We start from the raw sequence: 20,537 nt of genomic DNA, 5'->3' as shown, positions 1-20,537 counted from the left end.
AACTTAGCCTTATCTGTTAAACACATTTTGAAGCCAAAAACAAGCCAGTAAGTCCATTTGTATTTGTCAGATGACATGGTATTTCTGGAATTGTATATCAGGGCTAGAACTAAAGTCAGGGAAGTGAGGCACTCATCTCAGATGCTAAAAATTCAGCACTCAAAATAACATTAAAATAAATATTAACACAAAAATTCTATGATATCAACATTTTAATTAAGGCAATAGTTTTTGGCACTCACTCCACTCGAACCCTCCACCCTACCCCCACTTTTAAATCCTTTGACTCTAATATGGCTGGGCACAACACTAAGTTTTTTGTTTTAAACATTTTTATAAGGATATTAGTATAACCAACAGCATTGTTATACTAATATAGAGACAGAGCCTCCCTCTGGAGAACAGAGGAGATTCCCTGACAAGGATTATTAAAATCATGTCTGAAAGGTACAGGTAGTATCAACTAGGGTACGATATTCTCATGGTCCCCCACTTGGCCATTTCTTTTTTTTTTTAAGTTAATGGACATTTTGAGGTTAGGTTAAATGAAGAACTGGCTTCCCATTGTGCTACAAAATGAACATGAGATTCTTAGAAGTAATTAATCCTTAAAGGTACAATGTTTACCAGAGCTATGCTTAATAACGTATAAATAAATTATACAGTATGTGTAAGAGTACAAAACCTTTGTTAAATATTCATCACACAGAGATGAGAAATAATGTCTTCTTTTGTGGTGAATGTTAGGCAGGTTTGCTAAAAGTCTGCATGTAAAATATTGAGGTTTCATAAGTCTGAAATTCCTCAAAGTGACACAAACTCACTGCATATACAAGATCCACCTGTGACAGTTCAGGTAGTCGGATGGCAACTTATGCAGGGTGAGCGGATTTGACTATGAAGCTCACGATGCTTGACATACTTACATTAATAAAGTCCTTTGTCTCCGCCCATGAAGTCTCCTTCTGTTTTGTTTTGTTTTGCCAGGATACCGAACACGATGGCAGGCTAACTTGCCAGCTTCTAACTATGGCAAATCTGAAAACCTTAGTTGGTATTGAAAATATTCTTTTTCATTTGTTTGTTCTCAATTTATTCAAAGGTAAATAAATATCTGGGAAATATCTGTGTGCCACATATGGAGCAGTTTCACCTGATAACAGTTTACTTATACCAAATAATTAACTTTTTAAATAGCTTTATCTATTGTTAATGCTTCAAGGTCCTCAGATGTATTTTCCTCACAAAATTTTACACTACATATGAGGCCCATCCTGCAAAAGCCCAGTCAGTGTTAGCATGACGAGAACAGTTTGAAGGGCATGACTGTAACCTGGCAGCCGAGGAGAGCGGACTGGAATGCATATTCGTGCACTTGATGACTTCACTGTACCAGTCAGTGGGGACCGTAGACACCACTGAATGAGCATGTGTACTGTGTGGCTGTCGCATTCAAAATGTCAGCCAAGTAGAGCAACGAATTGGCATCAGATTTTGGGTTAAGCTCGAACATTCCTCTGTGGAAACTATGCAGGATCACTCAAAAGGCTATAGGGGAAGATGAAATGAGTGCAGCGTGAATAAAAGTAGGACACCAGTGCTTCAAAGTCACAGCAAGATCGAGACCATGTTAACTGTGTTTTGTTGATTGGGAAGGTGTTGTCCATCACGAGTACACCCCTCCAGGCCAAACAACTAATGAGTACTACCTCGTGTTCTTCATTGGTTGAGAGATGAAATAGGATGCAAGTGGCCGCAGCTGTGGGCAACTGATGATTGGCAGCTTGATCACAACAACACACCTGTTCATGCGTCACGTCTCGTGGAGAGTTTTTTTGGAGAAACATCAAATCACCCAGGTGACTCAGCACCCCTACAGCCAAGATTTGACACCCTGAGACCTCTGGCTTTCCCCAAACTAAAATCACCTCTGAAATGGAAGAGATTTCAGACCTTTGATGAGAATCAGGAAAATATGACAGGGCAGCTGAGGGCGATTCCAGCAAAGGATTTTGCAGTGTTTTGAACAGTGAAGAGATGCTGAGAGAACGGTGTATGGTCCCAAGGTGCCTACTTTGAAGGGGGCTGAGGTGTCATTGTCCTATGTACAATAGTTTTTGAATTTTCTAGCTTCTTCAATAAATGTCTTTTTCACAGTGCGTGGCTGGATACTTTCTGGACAGATGTCATACATTAGACATTGATGGAATTGAAGAAAACAGTGGTGTATTCATATGCTTTCTGTGGATGCATTCAGCATTTCAGAAATAGATCCTCAAAATGCAGAGGTAGTTAAATTTTCAGTGGATGAGATATGTATTATAAGCACATCTCTCTGTGAATATAAAACTTCCCAATACTGAATTTAAATCTAATTTTGTGACAGCTGTAAAAATGGCTACCTCACAGAGAAAAGCAAAGAAATCAAATTTATGCTATTCTCTGGAAAGTTACAATGCTAAATAAAGTATTGTTCTGAATTTTAAACCATAACATTTCCATCTCTAGTGAGGTTCCTGGGAAAAATGCAGTTCTTTAGAATATATTTATAAATCAGCTTTCATGATGAAGAATTTTGAAATAATTTCCATACATAAGTAGTAGTAAAAGGAGGGGTGAAACTTCACACAGAATGTATTTGTTTACAAACATCTATGGCAGAAAAAAATACATTGCTATCACCACTAACTGATCCGAAAATTATGATTGAATTAGTCAGGTTTGTACTAAACCCAGATGACGTCAACACTTCTGGACAAAAAGGGGGGAAAAATGAAAACCAAAGAAAAAATCAGCCTTAAGAAAAGCTGACATTACTGATTCCACAATGAGCGGACGTGCCGGAACAAGAACCAGAACAATTTGTGCACCATGTGTGTGACAAACTAGTTCCCCCATAGATTGCCTGTCTTTGTAATTTCCCTTATGAAGAGATGAAAGAGGACAATAAATTTAGGTGAACTCCACCTCTTGAGTTGACTCTCCCTAAGCTCATAGTGTTCAAATGCAAGTTACTCATTTTCATTCTTGAAGCAAATTGAAACAGGTAGTGATATTTTCTTTTATCCTTTCAAAAGTCAAAGAGCTTCTCCCTGTAAAATTGCAAATTTAAGCTTAAGAGTCTTTATAACCATTCACTCTAGACATAGCATATAAAATATGGTACTGTAAAAAGAGATGATCAAAAACCTTTTGGTTTTAAATGTGTGAATATAGCTGTAGATTTAGACATATATGTATTGTATAACATATTTAATGGACACAGCTGATACAAAATTAATGATAGGAAATATGTCCTGAGTTTGGAGTAATATCCCTTTTTCAACACATGTTGGAGGGAGATGAATGATGGAGGACAGTAAAGAAAATGGTGCCAGATTGTATCTTAAAATTAGCAAGATTTCTAGAGTTTTCCTGTTACTCAAATGTCTGAGATACTTTCCCTGTTAGTAAAAAACTGGTATTTATTTCTAGCTCAGAAAAGGTGACACCGTTGTTAGGAAATCCAGATATAATTTCTGTTCTTTAAAGTCATATGATATTATGAATATTTACAGATATTCTGCTACTACCTCTGGGTGTGTGGTAGGCTTCCACTTCTCTACCATTTTCAAGTAGTCATGTGACTTGTTTTGTCCAATGAAATAAATAAGGGCTTACCCAGGGGCATTTCTGACCCAAATTTAAAGAAGCATTGCCTAATTGCCACTTCTGCTTCCCCCCCCCCACTATAGCAGTTACAGGAAATTGTCCTGAGTAGGTGTCTCTCTAATTAACAACATGTAAAATAAAATTGAAGTCATATTACTACAGAAGCATTATACTTTTGTTCCGTTAATCTGCAGGCCAAATTCCAAGTTAGGAATATGGAATTCCAATTTACAAATTAGGAAAGATATTCAAATTTCAAAAATATGCAAAAATTCTTTCAGAACAAATACAAATATTTGGATTTATATAACACTCATATGGGCCAGGGTCCACAAGCATGGATGTTTTAATTATATTGCTTCTATGAATACAACTCTCAATCTTTTCAATATCAAACTGTGATTTATATGTCACTAATAGATGTGATGCGACCCTGAGAAGCTCTTTCATGAGTTCATATTTACTAATATTGTAAAGAAAATAGTTGAATAAATTATACTGTTCCCTCTTTGTGATTTATTGCTTAAGAAATTTCTCACTCTGCTTAATAAGTTTGGTTTTCTATCAAATATTATTTCCTTTTACTTTTTGAGACTATAAACCAATCATATTTTTCAGATATGTTCAGGTTCCCAGATGGATTGAAACCAAACATAAGTTTGGGTCTATCAAGCATATAAGAATGCAGAACATTGCCCTGGCTGTGTGGATCAGTGGATTGAGCACTAGCATGCGAACCAAAGGGTCGCCGGTTCAATTCCCAGTCAGGGCACATGCCTGGGTTGTGGTCCAGGTCCCTGGATGGGGGATGCAGAACATGAGAGGCAACCGTACTTTTATGTTTTTCTCTCTCTTTCTCCCTCCCTTCCCCTTTCTCTAAAAATAAATAAATAAAATCTTTAAGAAAAAAGAATGCAGAACATTATTCTAGTGTATTAACCTTCATCTTGGTTTCACCTTACTCTTCTGTTTCTTTTAAAATAGGTGCCCCTATTTGCATTTAGTTCATTTGCTATGTGTATTGTGTTTTTATGCTGTACCAACTATTTTTTAAGTTAACTATATATTAAATGTAAATATGTAATAAGTGTACTTAATATTTTAACATACTCTAAATGCTATGGCATCACAAATACAAGGATCAGTAAATAAAGAGAAGATTGCCACGGTCAAAGCACAGGGAACTAATAACATTAATATGAGAACAAAAATGATAGACAAAATACTTATTTATCAAAAATTCACTTTAAGATACTACTGCCAGTTTTACATACATAATAATTATATAGTAAAAAAGAGAATTATTTCTGTTCGAGTCAGATCTGCAATTAAGAAAAGCCTAAGGAGAGTAACTATAGAAAGATTTTAGATTTCAAGTACATTCAGCAAGAGATCAAGATACATAGTTTCTAAAGGCATACAAGTTTCAGCACGAGATTTTGTCCTCTGTTATTGACTATATGGAAGATCTTTTATCACTGAATGACTCAGGGGCACACACCCTTTTGTAACTTATTGAGGATACTGGTGACCAATCAAACTTCACAGAGGAGAAAGAGACAAAGATCAAAAATGTGTAATGTCCCTGTAGCATGATTCTTATAAAAATTCTTATTACTGTGCTTTCTTAGCACAGAAAAATCAGAACTTTTCACATGGAGCTAGTCTGTTAAAATACGTGTCACATGGCATTAGCCAATGTCCTTGGTGGGCTACCATCCCCTTGTCCATTCATTTATCCTATTTTTATCTCATCTTTAGGGTGGTGGCTTTACAAAGAGCAACAGACTACCAGATGGCCATTGCTGTGGTTCACTGAGTTTATATCCTATCAGGAAGTTAGATGATTGCTTTTCAAGGTTCTCATTGTACATTGAACAGTCTATCTCACCACAGGGAATTCTGAAGCTGTCAATATATTTTTGGCTAACATGCCCTATCATTTTTCCTTCAAGTCATGTTCCTATCTAATCACTTGAACAAAAGATAATATAATTTTCTTTCTGTCTGTATGTTTTAAAATGTAGATAAGTGTTAAAAATGAGTATTGCTTAATGTCTATAAAATTCTGTTTCTACTTTGGGAGCAATGTTATAAAACTATTTCTTATAGTTTCTTCAAAAAGTATAAACTTTCCCCAGACAATCTGTATCTTTCATTTAGAAAAAATATATTTTAAATTCATATTTGTCAAAACACATACATAAAAACTACAAATAAACAAAAGCCTCTACAGAAGCATATGAGTCAAAGTTATACGAAATAGGCATAAACAATTAAAACTCCATTGCTTCGGAAAGAAACTGACTTTTATCTTTGATTTTCCAAACATACAGGTCAATGTTTTTCTAGGAATTATATCAAAAAATGGAAATGATTCTGTTAAGGTAAATAATACAAACCTTATAAATTAACAATACATTATCATAACATATAACATTAAAAAATACAGATCTAATGACTGTCTCTTTATTGCCAATGAAAATTGATTAGTTTAAAATGACAGATGAGGGACCAGAAAACTTGGACAACACAGTAAAGCAACAAAAATGTTTGTTATATACAAAATAAAGAAGAAAAAAGTAAGTAGCTTTCTGAATGAAGATTCAACTCACAAATATCAAAAGGGACAAATAATGTGTGAGTTGAATGTTAAAAACCAGGCTGATTGCTAGTTGCAGCAGCAGAGCATAGGCCAATTATATGGTGAGAATAGAAGGTCCTGATTTTATTTTCTAAGGATCAGAAATATATGGAAGGCCAGCATTTATTGCTTATGCAAGAACACCACTGTTTTGCATAGAATTCAAGGACACACATTTGGATGATAACCCACATCACCAAATAGGTGACTTTCCAAATAAAAAGTCCTGTACTTAATAGACCACGGGCTTCAGGAGGCCTGGGGCTGTTTCATCTATCATTGTACTTAGCAGTGTGGCCTGTGCATAGTGACTTCTAATAAACATCAGTTTAATTATGAATATATTTTAAATATGAGTATGTCCAGAAATAAATGACTCAGAAATGCTATGTTAACCTTCAGAAATATATTTTCACCACTGGTGAATGTTATTTGCCGATCCCAACCTAATTTGCTAGGCTAATGTGGAGCTAGAAGTTCCCCTTAGCACACAGGTGGCAAACACAAGGCCCGAGGGCCGAATCCAGCCCTCCACCCTGTTTTGTCCAGCCCAGCACCTTATTTCTACCCAGTGGCAGCACTGAGCTCTCACTTAAGGAGTAGTTACATTTATACAGTCCTAAAAATTACATTCAGCCCTTTGAAGGCAACTGCAAGGCTGATGTGGTACCCTCTGAAAATGAGTTTGACACCCCTGCTAGCCAGAACTCTGAGAAAAATTAATTCCACCACCCGAATGGTTCTAGAACCTAGATATGTCCATTCTCTGGTGCTCAATTTTCATATACATGTTTTGATTATGCCAAATACATAAGATAGTAGTTACTGTAAGTTGAATATTAAATATTAGATATTTTATATACATTAACTAATATAATTCTCATAATAGTATGATGAGAAATTCCTCTATTATACCAATGAGAAAACAGAACTGAAAAATGAAATATCTAGATAAAGGTTCTACATTTTCTCAGTGGCAGAAATAAGAGCAAACCAAGGCTTTTACTAGTCCAGTGTCTACTCTTTCCAGAGTTTACACTCTTGTTCAAAAAATACTCTCAATATTCTCTTTGTAAGCACATTTTAATTGTCTGTGGACATTTTTAAATATAGTAAACAAAATAAAAACAATAATGATAGCTATTACTTGTATATTATTTGAAAATTTACTATTTTATATAGTTAGAACCAATTTGCATGTTTTGAGTACATTCTGTCTGCTAGGCATTATATAAACAGTTTTATAAACATTATCTCATTTAAATTAGTCTAACATTCACAATCTCATGAAATAGATAAAAAATATTCCATTTTTACATAAGAAACGGCATTCTCAGGTAATACGTTGCAGGAAGGAAGATGGACTCACAGATCTTATACCCCTAAAGGCAAATCATGTGCCCTTGGTCCCAACATGCTGGATCCCGCTCAAACAGTTTAATCAGGACGTTTTCATCATTTTATGTCATAAACGGACTTTTCAGAACAAGGTTAAGGTACATGAGAGAGCAACTGAAGCTTGGCCTGACTGTTGGTAAAACAGCCAGCAGTTTTCCACGGAGAAATGAAGAAGCCTCCAGTGGCCTGGGAGATTTGTAATTCGCCCCTGTGGCCCGACATCACCGGGACATTGCTGGCCGCCTATGGAGCGACACTATACCCCTGTCACCAAAGGATTCATGCTTAACTTGCTCTGGGTTCCAGAGCACTGAGTATGGGAACATACTAACAGTGCATATCTTTGCACTATCCCCCTTACACCAGTCTGAACAGTAAGTTCTTCTTTTTAATACACTCTGCTAGGTTTTCTGATTATTTATTTGTTTTACTTTTAACCTTTGATTAGAAGTCACCACTTCTTTGGAGAGCTTTCGATGTAATTTTCATATAGGAAACATCTGGCCAAACCTTCCCTCCCCTTTCCCCTTTCCCACTGTTGCCTTTAATTGCTTGTTTCAATTCCATGTTTGGGTATAACACTTTGATCCCAAATCACATATCAAGGTTTATAGCAGGAAAATAGTATTATATTCTCACAAAAGAAACTGCTGCTATAATTCCATTGACTATTTTCATTATCATGTTGCAGAAGACAATTTTATTACCAAGAAAAAAAAATTAGACCTTTCACTCTTCATTGTTAATTTATTTAGTTGCAATTTCTTTTGCTTTGTAAGAGGCAATGTTTACTTATTAGCACATTTGCTCATCTGCACTGACAAATATTTAATTTAGATGGAACCAGAGATATGACATCTACATCACTAACATGCAAGCCTTCCTCCATCAGGATCTCACCTGTGAGATCGAAATAAATAACATTTTACATCATATACTTCAATGATCAGTGCTTTCTCTGAATCCTCTCATATGAGGTCTGTCTGGAAGGTATCTAGCTATGTAATAAATAGAGACATTTACTGAAGAAGATACAAGAAACGCTGTACATAAGACAATGACATCTCAGTCCCCTTCAAAGTAGGTACCTTGGGACCTCACACAGTTCTCCCAATCACCATCAGCTGCCCCATCATATTTTCCTGAATCTCATCAGTGGCCTGAAATCTCTTCCCTTTCAAAGGTGATTTTAGTTTTGGGTAAAGTCAGAAGTCACATGGTGCCTAATCTGGGCTGTAGGGGGCTGAGTCATCTGGATGATTTGATGTTTGGCCAAAAAACTCTGGAAAAGAAGTGATACATGAGCAGGCATATTGTGATGAAGCTGCCAGTCACCAGTTGTCCATAGCTACGAACTTTGGAATCATCCTTCCATAGAGGAATGCTCAAGCTTAAAGGAAAATTTGATGCATATTGTTGCTCCACTATCTCAGTAATTTGAATGTGATGGCCACACAGTACACATGCTAACTCAACAATTGCCTACTGCCCCCAATGACTAGTGAAGTTATCATTGTTAGCGTACGCACATTCTAGTTCACTCTCCTTGGCTGCCAGGTTACATTGATGTTTCGCAACCATTCTTATTATAATAACAATGGCTGGACTTTTTCTGGACAGACCTCGTATATTCCAGGATCGTTACTTTGGCTATAAATTTACTCAAATCAACAAGGAAATACACATTGAACATTTTCTCTAATCTATCCAAAAGTCATCCTAATAAACCTAAAATTTACTATGATTAAATCTTTATATCTTAAAATGTTAATTCTTCCATCATATATTTTGATTTTTTATGGACCCAGATTTAGCTGCATCAATAACACTAAATTTATGTGTAATTTTTATATTTGTATTTGTGCTGAAGTGTGTATATCAAATGCCATTTTCAATATAGAATATCTTTATGAATTTCAGTCTGTTTAATCTAGGAATAGCATATCCATTTTACATTGTCTGCCAACTGCTCATATTCAGTGAACATTATTGGAAGACTGGGTAGAAAAGGACTCTGAGAGCAATCAAAGCTCTGTGGCAATAAGCATAATGGAAATGTCTATCAGAGGAAGAACACAGAGAATGGGTGCCAGGTGTTTTCATCCCAGACTTAGAGTTTCATTTTTATAGAACATTGCATAGCCCAGCATCAGATAGTTAGTTGTCTTTTACAAATAATAGCAGATGGTATCGATAAAATTCATCCTGCCTGTGAATAAACACAACAACCCTTGCACCATACCCTCTGGGTTGAAGTGTCATTCATTTTTCTTAATTAAACTATCATTGTTAGGAAGCATCAGAAGAACTCTCTGAGAGCAAGTGTTTCATCATGGAGAGACTCTATGTAAATACTAGGGAAAGCAAAAAGCCTATCATTGCAGGGGTATCAGCCCCCAGCAAAGTTATAAAATGAAGAATCAGTATACTATTGAGTGACCACAAACAGAGGGGAAGTCATAGAGTGAAGAGTCTATTTTTTCTTTCAAAATTAATGATAACTACACAAAACCCCAATACACTGTTGCTCCATTCTTTCAGTTTTAATTTTTAAAAATGGTTAGTGGGAAATAAATTGCTCCTTAGAAAATTAAGTCATGTGCTTTATGAAGTATGTCTTCATACACTCTACCTTCAGCCAGTGAATATCAGTAACAGAGACCTACTTTGGGGAAGGAAAAGATAACGATTGACTCATTGAAAATGTTCTTGCTCTGAGTAGTTTGCGTTTCTAGTAAGACCTCTCTGAGAGCTGCTCTTAAAGCACTTCCCTAGCTGAACTTCCTTCCACTCCACTGGCAGAAATGAAGATTTTCCTCATTAAGGTGCCTAACAAACTTCACAGATTATGCTATTAAGGCAAGTGGCATATATTATTCTAATTATTTGATTACATTATGATAGTCCCACTAGAGCTTGGTTCTTAAAGGCTAAACTTGTTTCTTAATCATCTTTTTGATTTTCAGTGCATGAAATAATGCTTTGCACAAGGTGGGCCCACCCATAATAAATCTATTTCAATGAGTAAATGTATTTATTAATATTATTGTTAAAGAGAAGAAAAGGTGAACTTGACAGACTTAAGTTGGGAGGGCAGAATTTCCAAAAGCAGTAGGTGCCACTTTTGAGAAGATAAAAAATACCACAGAAGTTAGAGTGGAAGTCAGAGGATGGAAGTGTGGACTTGGAAAGATGGGTCTAAACTATGGCAAAAGCAGGGAAAAACCATCAACAATATGAAGTGTTGGTTTTAGGTTTAGACTTGGATATAAACACAATTGATTTCTATGTAGTTTCTGTCGACAGTAATTCCTTTCTCACAGGAGGAGATAGTAACAAGTGTTGAAGAAAATTAGAAACATAGAGTTAGAATAAATAATAATATGTACTTGGCCCTTACACATACTACCACATTAAATGCTAACAGTACTGTGAATTTGGTATTTCTATCTCTTCATCTTATCATAGCTAAATAAATAGTCACCAAAATATTTTTCTTTCTCAAAGACCCTCATCAGTAAGTGGCAGAATCAGTGTTTAGACTCGCCTGTCTTGCTGAATGGTCTCTGAATTGAGACGGAGTAGGAGCCTGACAACAGAAGCTCATGTTCGGGTAGTATTGGGGCTGCCCTACTGAAACACCTTAGAAATGTTTCTTGGTTTTAAGTACCTTCATAAGTCCTTTGATATAGGAAGGTTTATGCTTTAAAAAAGTTGACTATGCATCTTTTGGCTGATACACATATAAAATTCCGTTTCCTCCCATGATAAAATATTTTTTAAGAGTGATGCAAATTATTTTGTGGAAGTGTTAGGGTGGTAGCAAGCTCAGCCTTTGAAATGAGACAGAATGGGTTTAAATTTGACCTCCTCATCACTCCCCATTCACTGCCAGCAGAAATTTCTCCATGGATTCTAACACTTCTGCACATCTCGTGTTTTTGCTCTTGTACCACACCACCCCTATGGAGATGTTTGTACAACAAGTAGACTCGAAGAAAAGAAACAGTGCCTTCCACCACACTGAAGGGCAAGTTAGCTTACAAGCTTGGAGACCAAGATATGGTCTCCCTCCACAGCAAAAGGCAGGTGTGCCCACTGTGAAGGATTCGATTTCCCTAAGTTCATGATTCCTCTCCTATAATACCAACTACTATGTGTGAAGGCACCTCACATTCTTCATGTCATTCTAGGGGAATCGGGGCTAGTAAAACTGGCACAAGTGTTGATACACTGACTCCTACACTCTGTGAAAAATAAACTCTCTTTTGTTTCTGACCCAAATGTCTTGTGTCTTCTTATCACCATTGAAGTAACTGTGGCAGAGAAACTTGTTAACTTGCAAGTTAAGTTAAATATCATGCTCCTCACAGTTCTTGATACTTCCTGAGTAACCTTGAGCAATAATTTTTAATTTTTTGAGCTTCAGTTACCTATTGTCATGAAATTTAAAAATGATTATGCTTATAATTTCTTAGTACACTATAAGTGCTCAAAAATGGTAGTTAATAGTCATAGAAATAGTAACACTATTTCTATGTTACTGTTTCTAGAAATAGTAACCAGCACTAGTGACAGAAACAGTAGTAATAACAGTAGTAATACTAGTAGTACTAGTAATAACAGTAATAGCAGTATTAGTGCTAGTAGTGGTAACAGTAGTAGCAGCAGCAACAGCATCAAAGGGAGCTAATATTGAAAGAATATCATATATGGCAGATATTGTACCAAGTGGGAGTTATAGGCTATCTATTTAATCTTCAACAAATAAACAGATGGGTTTTTCCTCTCACTGGTTAAATGAGATGAATTTCACAGAGTTGATGATTTGCCTAAGGTAACTCACATGGTAATTGTCAAGTCTGGGATAAGAAGCTAGCTGTGTATGATTTCCAGTGGTTTTTCTTGCATGCATTCGTGGCCACATGTTTGAACTAAGCAGTTGGACATTCTTATATCACATCCGTAGAGGGCAGAGGAATTACAGAAGCAGATTTCAAAAGATAAATGATACATCTATTTTGTTTTGTCAAAAAGGAAGTCCAGAGAGAAAGCAATGTCAGTCTCCAGAATTTCTGTGGGCATGATTCACCCATGAATTCGGCTTATGTTGAACATATTCTATCTTCTAGTTTCTGTATGTTTTAAAAAAAATTGTAAATGATTTTTTGAAAGAGAGAGAGATATTGATTTTTTTTGTTCCACTTATTTATGCATTCATTGGTTGATTCTTGTATTGTGCCCTGACTGGAGATCAACCCCACAACCTTGGTGTATTGGGATGACACTCTTAACTAAGTGAGCTACCCAGTCAGGGCCCAGTCTCTGTCCTTTGAAATTATGTAGACATTACCAAATTATTGTGTTTTCCCCATAATACCAATAATGTTTATCAGCATTGGTAATAAAGTATACAGCATTCTTAACTTCACAATTGCCCATCCTAACCTCTGTACCAGAAATCTTTAAGAGATTCACAGATCCAGTCAATAAGTTCAAAGTTAAAGAAAAGATCCATGACTTTGACAACCTAATGAAATTTCTAAAATCATAAACTCCATGTTTTTCTAATATAAATTAGAAGATACACATATGAGCGATGTATGTATAAATATGTATATAAACATAAAATATATTTTACTTTTTCATTTCACAAGTAAAGTCACATTTAGGCTAACATTTTTCTAAACTTGTCATGTAGTATATGACATATATATAATTTTTAAGTTTCATATATTACAAAAGGAACAACTGTCAAAAACCAATTATGTTCTGCAAATAGACTACCTGCTTACAACTTCTTCTTTTACAGTATTTTCATTGTGTCTAATATACAGTTGGCATAAAAATGAACATTATATTTCTTCTTACCTCTACATATGGGAACCGGAAAATCCCATGAAGCTGTATTAACTGAATTGGCTATACAGGTGAGTTGAGGGTGGCCATCAAGGATGTATCCAGTTACGCAGTTGTAGCGGATCTTGTCCCCAACGTCGAACCTTGTACCATATAATACACCTTTGGGTGGGACTCCTGGATTTCCACAAGAGCTACTCTGCAACTCTGTAGAAGAGAAGGAAAGAGTAGTTAATAGTTTTTTAGTATTTTACTGTATATATTTTAAAGTTTTAGATTTATAAACATGTAGATACAGATATATTCTATCCTTTTAAGGAGGTCACAAAAAATGTCTTCCATTTAAATACACGTAACAGAAAAAATTGAGAAGGAAAATAAATTTTACTGAATAAACATCATTTTTTTGTGCTGACAAAATTTACATACTTTATATAAGGTCTGTCCAGAAAGCATCTAGCCATAGATGAAAAAGAGACATTTATTGAAGAAGATACAAGATACGAGAAACAATGTACATAGGACAATGACACCTCAGTCCCCTTCAAAGTAGGCACCTTGGGACCTCACACAGTTCTCCCAGCATCTCTTCCACTATTCAAAACTCTGCAAATTCCTTTTTGGAATTGCCATCAGCTGCCCCATCATATTTTCCCAAATCTCATCAATGGTCTGAAATCTCTTCCCTTTCAAAGGTGATTTTAGTTTGGGAGAAGCCAGAAGTTTCAGGGTGCCAAATCTCGGCTGACGGGAAACTGAGTAACTTGAGTGATTTGATGTTCCTCTAGAAAACCAGACAAGACATGATGCATGAGTGGTCATGTTGTCATGATGAAGCTGCCCGTCACCAGTTGCTCATAGCGGTGGCCTTCTGAATCACCCAAATAGTTTCTGTAGAGGAATGTGCAAACTTAACTCAAAATTTGATACAGATTCATTTCTCCACTCACTCAATCATTTTGAATGTGATAGTCACACACTACACATGCTCACTCAATGGTGTCTACCACCCCCAGTGACTAGTACAGTGAAGTCGTCATTGTTCACACATATGCATCCCAGTCCACTCTCCTTGACTGCCAAGTTACATCAATGTCACACAAATAGCCCTCATTAAATTAACAATAGCTGGGCTTTTTCCAACAGACCTCATATTATTTAACCTTTGTAGCAATTCTAAAATAAGTATTACTTATATTGTACACATAAGCAAAACAGATTGACACAATTTACATGGCTTCTTAAAAGGTGCATTCTACTAACATAGTAATAGGCAAGTCGGTTTTATTGATATGTTCCCCATTACTCTGGTGTTCGTACTTAACCCTACAACATGAGCATTCATCCGAAAATAATACACATTTGGATGAAAATTCTTTTTCACTTGTGAGAAAAATATAATGCTGTAAAAATAGACATAGTTTTGAAGTTAGAGATTGGACTACAGTGCCATCTGTCATTTGTTTTAACTTTGAAAATATAATAAAACTATAATAACTATATAAAGTTGTGAAGTTTTAATTAGATCAATATACAAAATATCTGGAAAATGTCTGACATATCAGAGTATTTTACCTAGTGCCTTATTTTAGTTGATGCTAAAAAGTATATAAGTATATAAATATAAGAGATTTTTTAAATACTTATTTCAGAGAAAAATCAATTTCACTTTATATTTAAAAAAATGAAAAATGTCATAGAAATAGCAGAACTTACAGAGTTTAATGAGGTTAGGGGAGAATTTTTTCCCTTATATTATTTTCTAAATTTCTAATTTATAAACTTCCTATTATATTACTTTCCTTTTCATGCTATAAATAATAATCAAAAGGAGTAATGAATTTTATAGCATGAAAACATATTCCGGTTTGAGTAAAGCCTATAATTCAGTTAATGATATTATGCAAATATTAATTTCCTAGTTTTGACTATAATGCTATGGTTACATATATAATTAATACTAAGGAAAGCTGGATAAAAATATATGTGATATCTGTGCTGATCTCACAAATTACCTGAAAATCTGAAATTACTGCAGAATAAAAAGGTGAAAAAGATGTCACAAGGCAAAATGAAGTCTCCTTTCATTTTGTTTGATAGTCATCCCATTTGATCAGCTAGGGAGTTTCATGCAATCTCATTTTATATTAAGCCAAATAGTAATAAATAGCTTTATATTGAAAATATCAGTAACTTTATTACATAAATGGCAAATTAAAAATGTTTCATACTATGAAGTGGCTTTACAAAAAGGATGTCATTTATGGATAATAAGTATATGTAGAACTGAAATTTTCTATTTTTATCCATGATAGGCTTTCAGGTCTACTGGAAGTATTTCAAATGTAGAGAAGTAAAGCACATAACTAATATCCATTAAATACCAATGGATTTTATAAATAGTATGCAATTTCCTTAAGCTTCCTCAGCATTTAATGACACTATAAACTAATATTTTAAATTCAGTAATGAAGGTTAATCATCTGTAATATTTCACCTTACTATTTTTCCCAGGCTTATGGTATTAGTTAATTTTCTGTAAAGTTCAAAACGTATTTATTGTCTATGAATTTTGAGCAATTTTTTTAAAATACAATTTGAAATGAACAGCTAATTTTGAAATAGCTAATTTTTGAAAACTTATTTGATTAATAGATGAGATATTTGCTGCAGGAAATGGTAAAGTTAATAAGTTTCGATAAATTGAATAAGAATTCAATCCTTTGAATATAATATTAATAAAGGAGATACTTTTAATGAAACTACCACTTGTGGCCTTAGAATCCATCCACTCCTTTCCCTCCCACTCCCTAAAAAATAATTAAGGTCAGGACTTCAATTATCATAAAGTTATATATTTAGGAGAAAAAGCAGTTTCCAAATTATTTCACAGGAAGCAGTTAGGCATAGAAATAGCAGGAAAGAGACAGAGGAAAGCTCTAAATAATTATACTCAGATTTAACTTGGACTTAAATGAACAAATAAATATTACCCAAAACAAAGTATCTAAAGCAAAAATGGACCACAAATGAAGTAAATCAATGAATGAATAATAACGCTAGTTAAAATCTTAATAAATTACCTAATCTATCCCCTGCTTGATGGCTGAGTTACTTCTAAACCAACAGATAAGAAGTTAGGCTGTTTCATATGAAACAAAAGAAGATAATTCAAAAAAGAAGATAATTCCTGCTTCTATTGCTCTTGTTTTTGACCTTCATTAAATAAGAACAGCTATACTTCATCCTCTGTAGATTGAAGACACTTATTAAAATACTTCACAATGAAGTTTAATAGATTCCAATTCTATATACACTGCTTGTGGATTCTATTTTTTGTCCTCTCCCACCCTTTAATTTGGGACTTCTCTTTAGGATCTCTATGTCTATTTTAAAATGCAGTGCCAAGAAGGGTGTGTTATTAACTAAAAGAATTATATAACCAACCATCAAAATATGCTTTATTCTGATTGAACATTCACATTTTGTTCTTGATTTAAAAAAAAATAGTGCTCCATCTTTGAACTTTTTAACTAATTTAGCTTTTTTATTAATATGAGTTTCAGAAGCTAAATTAGACTAATTTTTAGGCACTGTTTCTACTAGCTATGAAGAGTCTGAACTTCATAAGTGAGGCAGAGAGAGACAATTACTATAGGATTTCACTGTTATGTGGAATCTAATGAACAACATAAACCAACAGAATAGACAGACTCAGAGATACACAGATCAGACTGACAGAGGGCAGGGGTGTTGGGGGACTGGGCGAAAAACACGAAGGATTAAGCAGTACAAATTGGTAGTTACAGAACACTCACAGAGATGTAGACTGCAGCACAAGAAATACAGGCAAGAATGTGGTGATGACTACACATGGGGCCAAGAGGGTATCTGAGGAAGCAGGGGGACCACCCTGTAAAGTACCTGATTTTCTAACCACTTTGTTGAACATCTGAAACTAATACAGAATAATATTGAATAGAAGTTGTAATTGAAAAATTAATAAATAACAAGTTTGAATTTTAGGGCACAATGAAGACATATACTATATTTAGTAAAGCAGATTATAAACTAATCATTAACATATACATTATTAAAAATAAATGATAATTTTAACTATTATAAAATTATCCTTATGGAAAATAGAGATTTAAGCAATAAAATGAATAATTCTCATTTAACCCATCACATGTACCTGCAAAACAACCACATTGTGCTTTCATTTCAATTCCTTTCTGAAGCAAATAATTACATCTAAAATCAGAATTACCAAACAGACTGTTTTCTTCTTTCACCAAAGATGCCACTAATATATCAGTCAAATTTTAGGTGGTTAAAATAAAAAACAATGATGGAAGCCTGACAAAGGCTACCTGACATTCATTCTGTAATGCAAGTACTAAGGTGGGGTTGGAGAGGGGTGCTGGGTGTGGGGGAGTCACTGCAAGTTATTTTCTCCACACTGTTGCTGAGCACTGGTCAGTTTTTAAATGCAAAAATGAATATAGAAAAGAAACTCCTCTTGTACTGCAGCCTCATTTGAATTAGTTCTTAAAATCTATCTCATGAGATAAAGTGTGTAGATAGAACAGAAATACTTAGAGTGGATAGTTTAGTGAATTGAGAGGATCACTGGAAAATGTATCTGAAGACATTATATTCAAAACATGTCTCTGTTGATTAGGTTCCCCTTATAGGTGAGATCATATGGTATTTGTCCCTCGCTGCCTGGCTTACTTCACTTATCATAATGCTCTCCAGTTCCATCCATGCTGTCACAAAGGGTAGGAGCTCCTTCTTTCTTTCTGCTGTGTAGTATTCCATTGTATAAATGTACCACAGTTTTTTGATCCATTCATTTACCGTTGGGCACTTAGATTGCTTCCAGCACTTGACAAAACAAGCAAGCAAGCAAAATATAACCGGAGACAGTGAAATAAAGAATCTGACAGTAACCAAAGAGGATGTGGGAGGGGATAAAGAGGGGAAGGAGGGAGGGTTTTCAGGAACAACTATATAGGACACATGGACAAAACCAAGGGGGGTGGAAGCAGGGGAGGGAGGTGGAGATGGCTGGGGTGGGGTGCAAGTGGTGGGGGGGTAAATGCAGACAACTGCACCTGAACAACGATAAAACAATTTAAAAAAATATGCCTCTGAATATGGTTGAGACCCTTTAGGTAAGTTTACAGCTCTAGCCACAACAAATGATTAAGTAAATTAAAATTCATCTTTTTTTTTTTACTGAAAAGATTTGCATTTTATTTATTCTCTGTTCTCAGAGATATTGAAATTATCAGCAAATATGATGAAGGCATTTTGGCAACATAAACTATTTTAGAGTATGAAGTATTGATTATGCAGCAAAAAATTACTTGGTAAAGATCCAAGAAAAGCAAAAACCCAATTGCGTCACAGAGGTTAGTTTAATGACACTTGTCAACGCTAGTTGAAAGGAAACACAATTCATCAGAAACTCTTGAGGGTTCCTCCTAACATTGCTCTGTGATGGGCACAAGCTAAAGCGACACCACCTCTTCTTGCTTTCTAAGAGTTTACAGTTTAGGAAAGTTAGCAGTCTTAATGTAATTGTTGAGATCAGCTCTGAGCCATACCCTGTTCTAGGCACACAGACATTCATATTCCTGGCTGCGTCTCACAACACACCCAATGACTTGTTGTTCAAGCTTAGATGTCTCAGACTTAAGAGTCTCAGATAGTCTTACAATTGCATGCTGTTACCCATGAAAAGCAAATACTATTTTCGCACATGCTTATTTAGCAGCTACCATGGGCAATACTCTGGATATACAGGTTTGCATATGACTCCCTGCCCTCATGGAGTTTATCACCTGGTGTTGACAATGGCAGTACAGAATTAATTACGGAATATTAATTGTAATGTGCCTAATAAAATAACCTAACCTATATGCTATAATGAGAGTACACGATTGAGAAAATTTAAGTAGTCTTGATTAAGAGGAGGTCTGAAAGAATCACATGATAAAGTAAGGTTTAAATTGAAATCAGAAATAGGATAAGGAATTAGCTGGATAAAAAAGGAGAAGAGTTAGCAAGTATATTCAAAATTTTAAAGTGTAAGAATCAATGTACTATAATTATTGGATTTAGCAATGTAGTGAGTACAGGTTCTATGAATGTTATAGGGTAGAAACTGAATTGGGGAAAAAACATTACAAAAGGGCTGAACAAAGATAGGTTCACATAGTGAATGTATATACTATGCATAGGCTCGTGCATAGAAAGGGGGACTATTTAAGTTGCTACATTTTGTTTGTTTGTTTTTGAGGGAAACATAGTAAACTCTCCAGAAGAGAATAACTAAAAGTAAATAATTGAAATCCATTCTAAAGAAATATGAGAAGTTTTCCTAAGTATGTATGATACATACTGTGTGAATTTACAAATTTACTACTAGAACAATAGTTAATATGAGTAATTATTAAAAAGATTCCTCAAAATTAATTTTAAAACAAAGAGTAGCCAAAATAATATATGCATATTAAATATGAGAATATTAAATAGGGCTGTTGATATGATTACATAAAATAATATATGCAATTAATTTATATGCTGAGCAAGCTCTCTCTACATAGAGGGTGTTATGAGCTCAAAAAATTGCAGCTCTATTATTGCTATAATTAATTTTGTATTTGAGATATCTAAATTAGGTGTGATTAAGTTATGATCTTCTAGATGCAGGGTCATGTCTTCATTAAATGCGTATGTCATGTCATTCCTGCTGTCTTAAAAAATTAGTCAAAGAGTAATTTAGTCAAGGGTAAAATTCAATTAATCTTCTCTACATTGTAAATAAAATTTAAGAAATAATCTCAACTCCTCTACTAGTTGGCACTATATATCAAGCAAGCACTATGCAGGCACAATGATTATAAAAAGATATGAGTTCACAGTAGTTTATTTTTAAAGAAAAAATGTTTAAAAGTAAAATGTAAATCCTGAA

General features: G+C 34.8%; 1 protein-coding gene across 2 annotated transcripts in view; it reads right to left on the bottom strand.

Moving 5' to 3' along the window:
* The window catches only part of CSMD3 (CUB and Sushi multiple domains 3), an 885,055-nt gene that overhangs the window by 671,833 nt on the left and 192,685 nt on the right, over nt 1-20,537 (bottom strand). For both annotated transcript variants that reach the window (XM_024572155.3, XM_045181698.2), the window contains exon 4: nt 13,565-13,759. In XM_024572155.3, coding sequence (XP_024427923.2) covers nt 13,565-13,759 — 195 coding nt within the window. The remainder of the gene's footprint in view (nt 1-13,564; nt 13,760-20,537) is intronic.

The sequence above is a fragment of the Desmodus rotundus genome, chromosome 8 (genome assembly GCF_022682495.2).
Source record: "Desmodus rotundus isolate HL8 chromosome 8, HLdesRot8A.1, whole genome shotgun sequence".
Taxonomy (NCBI): Eukaryota; Metazoa; Chordata; class Mammalia; order Chiroptera; family Phyllostomidae; genus Desmodus; species Desmodus rotundus.
This window is presented reverse-complemented; position numbering and strand designations above follow the sequence as displayed.